This window comes from Dipodomys merriami, unplaced genomic scaffold (assembly GCF_024711535.1).
Source record: "Dipodomys merriami isolate MVZ:Mamm:240054 unplaced genomic scaffold, mDipMer1.0.p SCAF_12, whole genome shotgun sequence".
Taxonomy (NCBI): domain Eukaryota; kingdom Metazoa; phylum Chordata; class Mammalia; order Rodentia; family Heteromyidae; genus Dipodomys; species Dipodomys merriami.
In genome coordinates this window covers 12,166,348-12,181,782 of record NW_027202493.1, presented here as the reverse complement: position 1 = coordinate 12,181,782, position 15,435 = coordinate 12,166,348, and the positions used below count along the sequence as shown (strand labels likewise).

The 15,435-nt window shown below is 34.8% G+C and overlaps 1 protein-coding gene across 1 annotated transcript in view; it reads right to left on the bottom strand.

Moving 5' to 3' along the window:
- Positions 1–136: 136 nt before the first annotated feature.
- Positions 137–15,435, bottom strand: part of Tex15 (testis expressed 15, meiosis and synapsis associated) — a 64,475-nt gene continuing 49,176 nt past the window's right edge. The window contains exons 8-11 of the mRNA XM_070016239.1: positions 7,975–15,149; positions 4,813–4,871; positions 2,979–4,009; positions 137–1,813 (exon numbers count right to left, since the gene is read on the bottom strand). Coding sequence (XP_069872340.1) covers positions 1,776–1,813; positions 2,979–4,009; positions 4,813–4,871; positions 7,975–15,149 — 8,303 coding nt within the window. The 3' untranslated portion in view covers positions 137–1,775. The remainder of the gene's footprint in view (positions 1,814–2,978; positions 4,010–4,812; positions 4,872–7,974; positions 15,150–15,435) is intronic.

Below are 15,435 nucleotides of genomic sequence, written 5' to 3'. Positions count from 1 at the left end.
TTACATAATGAGTATATGCAAACAAAAGATTTTTTAAGAAACAAAAAAATTGGAGAAAATTTAGTTTATTCAAATAATTCTTCAAATTCCAAAACAGAATTTACAAACAAGCAGGTTTTTTGCTTATACTGTTTGAGCAATTTTGATTTGTTCTACTTGTATTTTTAGAAAACATGTCATTGAGGGAAAAACAGGAATACACTCTAGTTTTTCATAATTTGTCAAAGAGCAGATTTTTAATGCAACTGATATTTAAGATAACAAATTTTTGAAGAAATTAAAACCTGTGAAATATAAATATCACAAAGGCATTATCAATAGAATATAAAAGTTGTTAAAGAGTATCTGAGTGTGTAACTTTTCGCTTACCACATTTTAAATAAATAACTGTGATCTTTCCATAACCAAAAAAACTAAATGGCTGAGATAAACTCACTTCTTGAATAACAGATAACATGACCACTTTCATCCATGGTTCAGGAGTTCTGGCTTTGACAGATTATTTTCAAATACAACAACTGAAAAATTACATTATTTTAAGGCTGCCATAATTCTGTCATCTTATTTCCCACTTCTTTCAGTTACTGTTTTGCTTTTATTTTCTCCTTACAAAGTTCTGCATATGTTGGCAAATTTAAGTTTTTTTGAATTCCATGCTATTTGGCTAATGTGACTGAAGAGACAACCTGTTGATTCTCAAGAGTCTTTCTGAATTGAAAATGAGTCTGTAGTAAACAATAATCTTGATTATTTTCATTATACTCTCTTTGAAGAGACCTGTGCCAGATAATATAAAGCATTTCTTCTTAATGCATTCCTCCAACAAGAAGTTGGAGGGAAAAGCATTGCAAACTTTTGCTAACTGGTTAGATTTAGCCAAAGTAAAATTCTTATGATATTTATGGGGTAGCTATCATTTACTCAGTTATGAAGGCTTTTTCTGAGATTTTAAAACAGGAATGATTCTTGAACAAAGTTCTGTATGGACAAGGCAGGGCTCAACACTAGTTACAGCCTATAACTTGTTGTCTGGTAAATAGTATTACTAAAGCGGTTTTGCAGAATGTTGAAAATGAATAAAAACTAAAACCAGAACATTAAAAACTTCTTATTTATGCAAAACTATTATGGCTAAGTGTGCATAAACATATTCCCTATTTATGTGCTAAAAGAACCATTCAAATTGTGAAATACAAATACAAAAGATCTTGTGGAGAGGGCTCTTGTGGAGACATAAAAAGTGCTTCAATTTCAATATTAATCAACTAAAATTGCTTCCTATGTAAAGGTTCAAAATATCTCTACCTCAGGAAACACTGAGAATATGAAACCAAATTTTTTTTCTGAGTAAAAATAAGATACTGAAATTAAAAGAGCTAACCATATACAGAATTGTAAGTTACAGGAACAGTGTCAAGAATGATCAAATTATTACTTTGAAACTAATCTGAGAATTCCTAATTTTCATCTCAAAAAAGTCACATAATAAACAATGTTTTAAAAAATAAAAACTCTGCTTTGAAGATTTTTACCACTGACATTTAACCTTAATAATATTGAATGATGCTGAGTTAACTTCCTTTATAGTTGCCAATATAATTTTGTTTTTTTCAGATGTTAGGAATTAAAATTCCCCATTATCTTATGTGAACATTATTGCACTTTATACAAAGGGCTGTATGATTTATATACAATATTTGCATATATTTAAAAACATCAAATTAAAAAATATATAGGTAAAAATACTTGGGAAAATGTGTTCAATATCCTTTACTTCAATGTCCTGGCTGAAAGGATTTCTCTTGCCATGAATCTAGAAAAAAAAAAAGCCATAAAGATCTAAGATAAGTTAATAATTTGTACTAGTTATGTATAATAGTATACTGGAAAGAACCTGAGATTTAGAGCTAAATATATCAGAATTCAAATTAATTTGCTGTTTACTAGCCAACAGGATCCTTCATTAATTAAGGCTCTCCAAGGATTAAGTAGCCTCATGTGTAAAAGTACAGTATCTCTATTACAGGTATCCTGGGAGAATTCAATGTAATAAAGGACATTAATGTTCTTGCCACACATGGCTCTATTAAGCACTTTCTTTTAGTTCCATTTTCAGTTGAATACAACAGTGTTGAATACAGTGTTGAGAAAATAGTGATAAATGGATCAATGGGACTTTGATCTCTTCTGGGGATGCAGGTACTATGTGGGAGATGATTTTTTTTTCTGGTCTTAGGGCTTGAACTCAGGGCCTGGGCACTGTCCCTGAGCTTCTTTTGCTCAAGGTTAGCACTCTACCATTTGAGCCACAGTGCCACTTCTGGCCTTTTCTGTTTCTATGGTACTGAGGAATTGAACCCAGGGCTTCATGCATGCTAGGCAAGCACTCTACCACTAAGGCCACATTCCCAGCCACGTGGAATTTTTTACTTATACAAGTTTATATGATGCAGTTTTAAAAACTGTCATTAAAAAAGTTTAAAAAGATGGGCACTGGTGGCTCAGGAGGCTGAGATCTAAGAATAGTTGTTCAAAGCCAGCCTGGCCAGAAAAAACTGAGACTCTCATCTCCAATAATCCACTTTAAAAAAAGCTAGAAGAGAAGCTGTGGATCAAATTGTAGAGTGCTAGTCTTCAGCAAAAGAACCTCAAGCACAGAGTTCAAACCCTAGGACCAACATACATATACAAAAATGTTTACAAATCCTTTAGTGGTTGCATATAACTGTATGGATTTAGCTGTAATTATTTATTTCCTAAAGTTGGGTTTTACTGAAGGATATATTAGCAAAGACGTATTACCAGTTTTTATTTTCTTAATAATCTTTTGATGGCCAGATTTCCAACAACACAAACTCTGCTGAAATATGAGCAATTCTGTAATTCCACACAGAATATTAAATTTACAACTAAAATTCATCTATAGAAACAGATGAAGTTAAAAGTAAAAGCTCATCAAAACAAACATTAAAACTCACCGTATGTCCAAGGAACTTCTGGAAGTGCACCTGCATTAGGAGGATATCGGTACGCAGCTTGTGGTAATGGTTGATAAGAAGCATATTGTGAAAAAGCAGGTTGTTGAAAATTGTAAGAAATAGGCATCTGAGGTCGAAAGTATCCATTTTCTAATACAAATGCATTTGCTTGTGGCTGCTCAGCAAAGTAACTAAAATACTGGGAGTACTGAAGACTAGAATGTGTGTTTTGAACAGTATTTGTAATTGTAGTAAAAATTCCAGGTGGTGGTGGCTGTACTTCATATGATGTTACTCCTTGGTATGTGTGGGTAATGGCACTGCCATTGCTGCTGCTGTATTGATAAACATAACAAGCATAGTACGGATATGAAGTCCCAAATGAGTACTCAGAAGAATTATATATTGAGGTGCATTCAGATTGTGCACGCTCGTTCCAGGATGTGTCAGCTGTCTGATCCAGAGTTTTAGGATGTTCTTCATCTTGTCGTTCAGAAAAAGAGTATTCTGCTGTGTGACTAACATCAAGAATTGAGCTCCTAGGTGCTCCAAAAGGTACTGTACTAGGATTCAATCTATCCTTCATATGCTGAGACTCAGTTGTTACAGGCTGTGTTTTCTTTACTTGTAGAACAGGAATTTTGTTCTGAATATAGATGGGTTCTGGAGACGTGGTACTTGTACAATCTTTAATAGATAAATTTGTTATCTTAGTGTCTTGATGTTCAAAGATTGTATCATTCAAATCCAGATTGGTATAGATATCCCTGGCAGAATGGAGAGAAGCCTCAGAAACCACTGATGAATTTAAGTTTTCCTGTTGTCCAGCGAGGTATTCTGAAACATCAGATGAACTATCTGTCAAATCTATTTTGCTTTCTGACTTTGATGTACCACTCTCTTGTAGATTCTTTAAAGGTAAAAGTGAGCCAGATATTGATATTTTCAGTTCATCTTTTTTTGAAGATACATAGTTTCTTTTCAAACCTGATCCTGGTTCATTTTCACTCTTGGACTGAAAATTTGTAATCCTATAAATTTAACACATACATACAAACATTTTTAAATATACAGTTGAAATATGTATTTGATATTTTTATTTTCAGGAGAAGGGTTAAGATTGACATTTTCCCAAATTATTAGGAGTATACAAGTAATACTGTCCTGGTTTTATTCAACTGGCCTTTGAAATATCAATTTGCCATATTAAGACACCCTCTTTTTTTCTTTTTCTGTTGGTCGTGGGGCTTAAACTCTGGGCCTAGGCACTGTCCCCTCAGCTCTTCAGCTCAAGGCCAGGGCTCTACCACTTGAGCCACAGTGCCACTTTCAGTTTTTCTAGTGGTTTACTGGAGATAAGAGTCTTATGGTCTCTCCTGCCCAGGCTTGCTGTGAACTGCAATCCTCAGATCTCAGCCTCCTGAGCAGCTAGGATTACAGGCATGAGCCACAGGCACCCGGCTTAAAACATCTTCTTATGAAAATAGTATACTTATAGTATGTGTACATTTGTATGTACATTAATTTTATTAATGGTGCCCTGCTTTAGTTGGCAATTTGTACTTCTATAACCCATTTTGAAATCTTGCTAGTGTGTAAAACCCACAAGTTAAAAAAAAAAGCACTTGTCTTTTATGTTTCTTTTACAATACTATTTATTTGTTAATGCCAAAAATGCACTGAAAATCTGAAACAAACTTTATTTCTTCTTTTCACATCCCATGTCCTCTAAGTTATATGGTTGATCCAGCAGTTACATGAATAATTACTCTTGTCCCTTACTACTTGACCAAATTTGTTTAGTTTTAATTCAGAGATGGCTGATAATTCTTACCTTGGAGAACTAGATGCTGCTATTTTTCTGCGGATTTTTGTTACATCATTCATGCTAACCTATGTTTAAAAGACACAAAGAAAATCTATATTACTTATGAGAAACTATACAAGTCCCCTCCATTTTCCTAAAAAGTGACTCTTTGCTTTCCATATTTTACATATGCAATAATTTTATTTTTTAAAAGAAATTTACAATATTCTGAACTCTATTATGAAACTAATCTTGGGGCTGGGAAGGTGGCTCAGTGGTAAAGCGCTTGCACTTGCCTTGCATGCATGAGGCCCTGGGTTCGATTCCTCAGCACCACTAAGCAAAAAGAAAAAAGCTGGAAGTAGTGCTGTGGCTCAAGTGGTAGAGTGCTAGCCTTGAGCTGAAGAGCTGAGGGACAGCACCCACGACCAGAGTTCAGGCCCCACGATCAGACCCCCCCCAAAAAAAAAATAAATAAAAAATAAAGCTAATCTTGGAGTTTTTTTTTTTCTTTTTGTCGGACATGGGGGTTGGACTCTGGGCCTGGGTGCTGTCCCTGAGGTCTTCAGCTCAAGGCCAGTGCTCTTGAGCCACAGCACCACTTCTGGTTTTCTGGCCGTTTGCCGCTTATTAGAGATAAGAGTTTCACAGACTTTCTTTCCTGCCTGGGCTGGCTTTGAACCATGATCCTTAGATCTCAGCCTCCTTAGTAGCTGGGATTACAGGTGTGGGCCACTGGCACCCGGCTAATCTTGGAGTTCTTATGATGCTCTCTTGTTAGTACCAGTAACTGAGTGTCAAACACAAGTTGAACATCTCTAATTCAAAAACCTCAATTCCAAAACCTTTTGATCCTGAATATGATATTGGAAGTGAAAACTATCAAACAATGAAGGTTTCTGTTCAATGAGAAAAATTTAAAAGATTGAAAAAATGTACCTTTAGGCTATAAAGTATATGAAGTATACATGAATTTTGTGTTTGGTTACTTTGGTTCCATTCCCATGATATCTCAATCTCATTACATATATACAAATATTCCCAAATAGGAAAATAATGAAATAATTTTAGTGCTAATAAGTTTGGATTATAAATGATCAACTGCACTGAGTTTCCATTTTATTCTATAAAATTGTACCCTCCCCCTTTAACTCCTTTCTTATTCTATAAAATAGCACCTATCTAATCGGTGGTAGAATCACTTGTAATTATATTCAGAATCTTTTCACCTTTTGTGTTTCTTCTTCTTCTTTTTGTCAGTTATGGGGCTTAAGCACAAGGCCTGGACCCTGTCCCTAATCTTTTCTGCTCAAGGCTAGAGCTCTACCACTTTGGGCCACAGCTCTACTTATAGTTTTTTGATGGTTTACTGGAGATTAAGAGTCTCATGGACTTTCCTGCCTGGGCTGGCTTTGAACTGTGATCCTCAGATCTCAGCCTCCTGAGTAGCTAGGATTACAGGTGTCAGCCTATAATACTAGTCCTTTTTATCTTTTATAACACTGGAAAAAAACCATATTTCAGCTGACCTTGTATTTCAATATGTATAGAACAAAGCTCAAACATTTTAGGCCTATATTTAATATATACATGCTGTACTGAAATATATATCCTTTGTAAATGATATTTAAAAAAAAAAACCAACAATTGTGTGCAGTCAAGGTTTCATATTAAATTTCTAGCACCCTCCCCCTGACACTCAAGAAGGTTGTTCTATCTGAAATGTAATTTTTCAGTGATTGAAAAGATAAAAAGATTGTCAGTATAGTATAGCAGGACTGCTAGTTTTCAGTCCTGTTATCTCCTTGATCACTGAAAAAAATTAGCTGGGGATATAGTGAGGTAGTGTGCCTGCTTAACATTTGTGAGTCCCAGGTTTGATTCTGAACACCATACAATAAATAACATTCAGTACTCATTAACTTTAAATAATAGTGCAGATACCCTAAGGTTTTGATAAAGAATGAGGTAAAATATGTGTATGCTATGTAAATTTTTTTTTTTTGTCGGTCAAGGGGCTTGAACTCTGGGCCTGGGCACTGTCCCTGAGCTCTTCAGCTCAAGACTAGCACTTACCACTTGAACCACAGCACCACTTCCGGTTTTCTGGTGGTTAATTGGAAATAAGAGTCTGGACTTTATGGCTTTGAACTGCAATCCTCAGATCTCAGCCTCCTGAGTAGCTAGGATTACAGGTCTGATCTACCAGCACCCAGCTAAATTTGTTAAAATTTATACAAGACTTTTACTAACTTCTTGATAGTCATCTAATTAAAAAAAAATCTGCTCTGTTTTATTATTTGGATAATGGCCAACTACACAGACTTTTGCCACTTTTTAATGTTTAATAAATTGGGCATAGACTTGTTATACACAGCTACTCATTAAGTATCCAATCATTTCCAGGAATCACATTCATGCTATTTCCTAGAAGGTTATTAAAATTAATTTCTCCAGTTTTTACATTAAAATTTACATTTAGAAAGTAGACTTTTCAGGGTATCTGATTTATATCATTTCTGCTTAAGTAGGAATTATTTAATATAATACTTTAGTTAGCAAAGTAAGTTAGCAAGCCAACATGTAAACATTCTCAACATCTATATTCCATAAATTGTCTGTGAGAGTGAACTTATTCTCAAATATAAGCCAGCAGTGGTGGCTTATGCCTACTCAGAGGTAGACATCTATCAATGTTCATAGCCAGCTTGGGAAAAAAAAATTCTCAAAAAATTCTCAACCAGTAGGAAGCTGGACATGATTTTTTTTTTTTTTTTTGGGTCCGGTCGTGAGGCCTGAAACTCTGGGCCTGGGTGCTGTCCCTCAGCTCTTCAGCTCAAGGCTAGCGCTCTAGCACTTGAGCCACAGCGCCACTTCCGGCTTTTTTCTTTTTATGTGGTGCTGAGGAATCGAACCCAGGGCCTCATGCATGCAAGGCAAGCACTCTACCACTGAACCACCTTCCCAGCATCTGGACATGATTTTTACATGCTTATATTCCCAGCTACATGGAATACTAAAGAGGAGGATCATGGTTCAGGCTGACTCAGCATGAATGAAGATTAGGAGAATGGCTCAAGTGGGAGAGTGTCTGTCTAATAACTGTAAAGCCAATGAGTTCAAACCTTAGTACCTTCAAAAATAACAAAAACCAAGAAAACACTGGATTTCACTTGAAAATATTCATACCTTTTGCTTTTTACAACTGGAAACTTTAGTAGTAGTCTCATTTTCCTGAGAGTCTTCACATTTATCTATAGCGATAGGTCGTTTTTTAGTGGGATGTGACATGCTTTTCATTAGACACTCTGAAATTGAGGGGGTTTTTAAAGAAGTACTGGGTTTGATATTTTCCTCACGTTTTGTAATATCAACATTTATCTTTTCTTTTCTCTTTAGTTGGGATTTATCCTTTCTGTTATGTAGTATTTGGTGAAGAATAAATGAAGTGGTTAATTTAGCATCTTTAGCACATATAATCTTCATATATTCAATTGTTTTCATGACTTTTGTAATATGAGCTACTTTTCCTAAATCTTTTTGAGGGACAGACATTGTACTTTTGAGTAACATAGAAAACTGACTGTAGTTATGTTCTAACTCTGTCACAGTGTTTCCATAATTTATGGATGCTATACATGGCACAAAATCAATATATGTAGAAATGGAATACTTAGATGTTACCACAAGCTTTTTAATTTCTGAAAGCTCATTAAGTTCTCTTGAGAACAAGTGAAGAGCATATGAACAATTAACAGCTCCATTATATTTATAGATAATATCCAGGTCTTCCATAACTCCAGAAATAGCAGTCTCTATCACTTTCCAAAGGCAACCTGTTGCACCTTCATTAAGAAATGAGAATGAAGCCATCTTTTCTTGGCAGTGAATCAGCTCAGGAAGAAGTGACAGATCAAACCAAAGCATACCTCGAAATCTCTGGTTATTTAATTTCTTTGCCATTGAGTTCTTAAGAAAGTGAACTGTTTCCGAGAGCATGACAATTTCAATATATGTTTCAATGGCTGCAGGTTTTAAAATTATAGCCCCCTTGTTGTCATTTCTCAGAACATCCAAAATATTTTCTTCTGTGATAAAAATATTATCTATGTTATCTTCTTGCAGTATCTGGAAGTATTTTTTTAAAATTTCTAAGTGATCTGTACATCTCAAAGTGAGTTCTTGTAATTTCTTTACGTCTGCAAATTCAGCTTGATCCAGTATTTCACTAATACAACAAATATCTGGGCGTGAGAACAAAGTACTGTTAAGGCTAGAGTTTTCTGTCATAATGACATCATCTGATTTTCTGGAAAAAATTACAGTATCTTCATTGAGCCCAATACTGGAAGTTGGTTCATTGTTTAAGCCATTAGACAAGGTATCATATATACTCTGTAGCTTAGAAAAAGCACATTCATTCATTTCAAGGAGCACCTCTTTGTTCTTTTGTGAGTTTTTACTGAAAGAGTACCTCTTCTCTTTCCAAACAAGATTCTTCGCAGCATCAAAACAGATATGTTCCAAACCATAAAGAGAAGTTTTTATACTTGCTTCCTCATTGTTTTTGATAAAATTAACTTTTGAGGCAATCATTTCTATGATAATCCAGAAATGGTCTTGTTTTCCTGTATATGAGTGAACTTTAGGAGAGTCCCCATGAATATCAATCAGCTTTAAAGTACTTTTCTTTAAGATTTCTAGGTCTTCTAAACTATCTCCAAGGTTAACTCCACAGGTAAATGGAATAGAAAGAGTAAAGTCGAAGCAATCAGAATGGTGTTTCATTATGGCTTCACATTCATTAATCTGTCGTTTGTATTTTAAGAATGCATAGTATGAACTGTTTTCTCTTTTTGTTTCTGCCAGCAACTCAACTAATTGATTATGGTAACTCTGCAACTCATAGAATGCATTATATTTTAATCTTCCTTGAAAAGCAGGATAGAAATTGGACTGCAGTTGATAGCCACGTGGTCTGCTAAGTAGCTCACTATACAATGTCTCATCATACCAAAGCAAGCTTCGGAATGTTGGTTCACCTTCTAAGAGCCTTTTTTTGTTTTTAATGAATTGAATGGTTTCCATCACCATTTGAAGTTCTACTAAAGTGTCAACAGCACATGGTTTTAATTTGTGCCTGCAATTATTCCACAAGTTTTGTCCTACAAGCAATTCTCTTGAAATCAGTATTTGTTCAAGTGCACATGCTTGCTTTCTTTCAAAAGCTTCAACAAATAAAGGGAGAATATCTTGACAAACTTTAGTTTCCTTTTCAAGCATTTCCAAAGATGATGCTTCATCGGCCCTCTGCAAAATTTGAGATAGCTCTGCTATAAAAGACGTATGATTATCTGAGTGCTTTTCTTTTGACTGACTCATGTATGATATAGGTGTCTTCTGAAGAATAGCTACTTCCGAGGTTTCAGAGTGGGTATGTGGAATAGGCATATGATTATTTCTTAAAATGCTTGGTTTGGAAATACAGTCAGACTGAAAGTCATTACTGGCTTTAATTTTCCCTTCTTTATTTCCTTTAGGCTGATGAGAATCTTTGTTATTCAAAGAGATTGCCTGTGGAATTTTATTCATAAGTAATGGATGAGAATCAGTCGATTTACTTGTTTTCAAACTTAAGTGAGATGGCTTAGTCTTTTGATTTTGATTTTCAATCCTAACAGGTGATCCTTCATACATGTTGCTTTTGTAAACTGAAATTACCTTTTCTGTTTGTTCTTTTCTAAATTTTGTGTCCTGAATGTCATTCTGTGCAACACATGTTTTTGAAGACTCCTTTACATTACATTTTAAAGGCAGATCATCTTTGGAAGATAGCTTTTTCATGTTTTTCTCATATTTATTTTCTTCAATTACTGGCATTAGATCCAGTTCAGGATGCTCAGGAGGAACATTTGTTTCATTCATGTCTATGTGGAAACAATTACTTGAGAATTCTTTTGTCTTTACAAGACTGTTTCTATCACATATCTTCTGACAGTGGGATACATTAGGTGGTGTCATTATAGGATCTGTAGCAAACATTATCTGCTTATTCAAAGCAGACTTTGAAGATTCTCCTTCACTATATATTGTGGGAGTGGTAGATAAAAACTGAGGAATACTGTTCTTTTTTCCTGTTACCAAGCTCAGGTTTAGTGGATCCATAATTCCTGTAATAATGCTTGATGTGGAACTCTCATTAGGAGCTGCCCATTCTACTACAGGAAAGATGACTTCATTTCTTTTACAACCAGATAAAGTAAGGTCATCTTGTTTGTAGACATCAGCATTAAAAACATGCTTCATTTCTGACTTTAAGAGTGAAGTAACCTTAATGTCAGCTTTCACCTTTGTGTGAGCTATACAAGTTGTATCACAATTTTTGTCAGTACCACAGCTTCCATTTTTTTCCTTTATGCAACTTAAAGACACTGAGTAACTTTCATTTATTTCTGCATTGGTTTCAGGATTATTTTCAGTTGCATCATTTATATTACCATGTGTTGAATGGTTCTCAGGACTTTCATATTTACTGTTGGATAACTTTTTGTCAACATGTTCTTTTTCAGTTATTTTCTCATCTGGGTAAAGCAGATACTCAGTTTTTTCAGAAAAGGGATGAAGATCTGATGATGCTGGATTTCTGCTATCATCACATTCTGATTGACTTGTACTCTGGGAGGTAGAGGAGAGGAGCAACTGTGACTCAGGATATTGTTCTTGATCACAAAGTTCTCTGTGAACACTGGTGTGACTTTTGGACACACTACTGGCCACCCTTTTCTTTGAAAAGCACTCCAGGATTCTGTCTCCATTTGTTTTATTAGACCTGTGCTTTGACATCCGGACTAATGATTTATCAGTGTCAAATCCTATAGCTCTTTTTTCTCCCTGTTTATCACATTTCCTTTTGGAGAAAAAGTGCTTAGAATACAACCTTCTTTCAGAACTATAACCTTCAAGGTCACAACTCTCCCAGAAATTATTGCAAATTATTGCATATGCTTTCGGTAATGGGCCCTTTTTTATTTCTCCCACTTTAGATATAAGTTGTAAAGATGTATGAACTCTTCGATGAGCTTTTTTTAAATGAAGAACAGCTTTGTCTAGTTTCCTGGAAAGACGTTTGCTTTTACATAAAGATGCTTCACTATTTAGGATATCCAGGACATTCCTAATATTCCTTTCTGACCGTGAAAATGTTTTAATTCGTCCTTGGGATAATAAAGAGAAATGTTCAGATGAGTCTTGGCTAGTTTGCCTCTTCTTTTTACCACAAATTTCATGGTGTCGTAAATCTTTATTTACTAGCTTTCTTTTGCTAATTCTTGATTCCATGCCTTTATTTCTAGTATCAGTAAAGTCATAATTTTTTGAATTTGTAGAGGAACATTTGTTCTCAATTACTGGTGTGATGTTAGAATGTTCAGTAGACAAAAATTCACTGTTTGGTTTTTCTGTTGCATGATTCACATGAATGCTGTGACTCAAGTTAGATGAATAAGAGATTTGAAAATTACTCGCAAGTCTTGACTCTTGCATTAAATCATCAAGTTTATTTTCACAGGAGTAACTTGAATTTTCATCCAAAGGCTGGGAATACATTTCAAATCCTCGAGTTCTTTCTTCATATATTTCTGGTTTTGTAACTTCATTTATACATTTGTAAAAATTATCATTAATTTTAAGAGAATCATCAGTATGATTAAATCCTGGCCTAAATAAGTTATTGGTAATTCTAATTTGTAGATCTGGGAGAACTGGATTCAGGAGCTCCCTTGTGGCTTTTGGGGTAGAGGAATAAACACAACCATTTTTCTTTAAATAAGGCTGCTCACTATTTTCTCTTGTGAAGGAAGCCTCTAGCTCTTCAAAACTGCTTCCAAAAAGACCTTCCCAGTCAATACGAGACTTCAGTATCTCATATGCATCTTCAATCTCATCATAAAGAACATTTCCATGGCTATGTATACCTTGTTGAAATAGAAAAGCATCATCATACTCTTCTGTTTCTATTTCAATCTCACTTTCCAATTCAAAATTTTGAAGAAATAAGTTCTCATCCACTGCTGGATAAAAGGAATCTTGTGAATTACTTTTATCCATATAAATTTCACAATCAGAAGCCTTATGTGTTACTAACAGACCCAAATTGGGACTCTTAGAAATACAAGTTTCATTCAACAGGAATTTCTGGTGATCTTCATGATTTGCGCTTAATGTAGAAATAGTAGTACTAGTTACTTGTACTGCAGCATTTGAGACATCTAATGAAGCAGCTGAATTTTCAGAAACTGTTGTGAAAGCCAAATTCTCTACATTTTTTCCAATATTTTGTGTATCTTTTTGTTTTATTACATCATCTTTGTTCTTTAGTAAACCAGTTTCTGCTGATATACCTCTTTTTCTCCAAATCAAATTAAATGCAGAAAATTCTTTAGGACTTGACATTTCTACTTGGTAGTTTTTATTCTCTACCTTCTTACTAATATTAGTGAAAAAATTGTGTGTATGAAAGCCCTGCTTCTCACTCTCATATAACAGCTCTATATTGTTTTCTGAACATGAAACATATTCTTCTCTAGCTTCATTTTCATTTTCTTTATCATTATCGCCTTGTTCTATAAATTTAATATTCAGGTATATGTCATCATTTAAGTTAGCATTACAAAAGAGAATATGATCCTGGTATTCATTTTCAATATTAAGAGTTTCGTTGCAGTCTTTTTGAATGTTTTCTAATGACACTGTCTCATTTTCAGTTTTCTTCTGGACAGACATACATTCTTCAGTTGTGCTACGTTCTGAACTGTCAAGAGCAGTTTCAACTGCAGATGAAATAACTGTATCAACAAGTAGTTCTTTCATCTGGGGAATGTCTTTTGCTTCCTGGAGAGCATCTGTAATAATATTAAAACAATTTTGATCTCTTTCTTCCAATTTCAGTTCTATCAGCTTTTGAGCAATGGTAAAACTTTGATGAATCCCATTGTCATACTCTAAAAAGTGTTGAAGATGCTTTGGGGAATGGCATTCTATACTTGGAGTACTATTACTTTCTAACTGCAATGCTAGGTCATCTACTTTATCCTTATCTTTTTTGGTAGAGATGGGAGATTTTGACAGTTCTACTTCTTCAGTTATTAATGTATTTTCATAGTTGTCCACTAAGGAATCAAGCCTCTCATCCTCCTTGTATTCTTGGGGCAATGAAAGGCAATTATCAATTGGACTGATTTTTGTTTCATTAGTAAGATAATTATTAGTTTCATTCCACCAAGTTTGTCTTCCTTCATGTTTGGAACTATCTTCTGAGTCAATGAAGGTTCTTATTTTTCCAGTGTTCTCAATGTATTCATCTATGCTTCCTTTCTTTTGGAGTGGGGCAACTGTGGATATCTGATGACCAATCTGATGCATAGTAATGAAATTATAAGCCTGTGATTCCTGAGAGATGTGATCCTTAGATTCTCTTGTACAAGTATTCACTGATTTATAATAGTTATATGATTCATTGTTTTGTGTGCTTCTCTCTTTGGTTCTCTGTGCTTTCTCCTCTCTGTGATTTTGTTTCTCAACTTCTGAAACTACATTTGACAAAGAAATTGGGAAATAAATTTTTCCTTGATCGTTATACTGTTCTACTATGACATTCTTATTAGATGGTATACAATCATAGTTCTCTGACATCATGCTGCGAGCCTGAGATTGTGAACCTTCAAAAGAACATGTGAAACAAGAAGTATCCAGACAATTAGCAAGAATAGTATCACCACTAGGTACAACTTCAGATGAGGCAGAAACTGTTGGTATAGATGACAGGTTTATTTCTGAACTAACGTGATCTAAATTTCTATCAATTGGTACAACATCACTTAAGCCTGTAATATTACTCTGCTTTCCCATGCTTTCTTCTCTCTTCATCAATCGTGGGTCTTTAATGAGTTTTGAAGTAATAACTGTACTTGAGGCAGTATTATTTTGTGGAGGAACAGGTGTAGAAATACTACTTAAAATACTTTTAAGGTATGTCAAATTTAACAAAAGGTCTTCATTACCACTTTCTCTGGGCATAAAAGGCAGACTTGAATCATGTACTTGAGAAGTGTCTCTGATTTCTGAACTGTTCTCTGATTGTCCACTATATGTGTCAAAATTAGAAATGTTTCCATTTTGCACATTTCCATAGGAATTAGAAGTATCTGAGTTGGGAAGATTTATGTCTGAATTTAATGTACTGTATAAGCAGCTTTCATCAACAAATGGATCTACAGGTTTTCCAAAGTGCTCAAAAATGACAGTAGCATCTTTTCCTTTTCCAATTCTTTTGGCCACTGTACAGTTATTCAGAGAGCATGTTCTTTCTGTGGAAATAATACAAAAAAGAAATGTTTATACAATTTCTTTTCTTTTGTCAGTTGTGGGGCTTGAACTCAGGGCCTGGGCATTGTCCTTGAACCTCTTTGTGCTCAAGGTTGGTGCTCTATCACTTGAGCCACAGTGCCACTTCTGGTTTTAGTGGTTAATTGGAGGTAAAAGTCTCACATGGACTTCTCTGCCTGGGCTGGCTTCAAACTGTGCCCCCCCCCCAGATCTCAGCCTACTGAGTAGCTAGGATTATAGGCATGAGTCACTGACACCTGGCTGTTT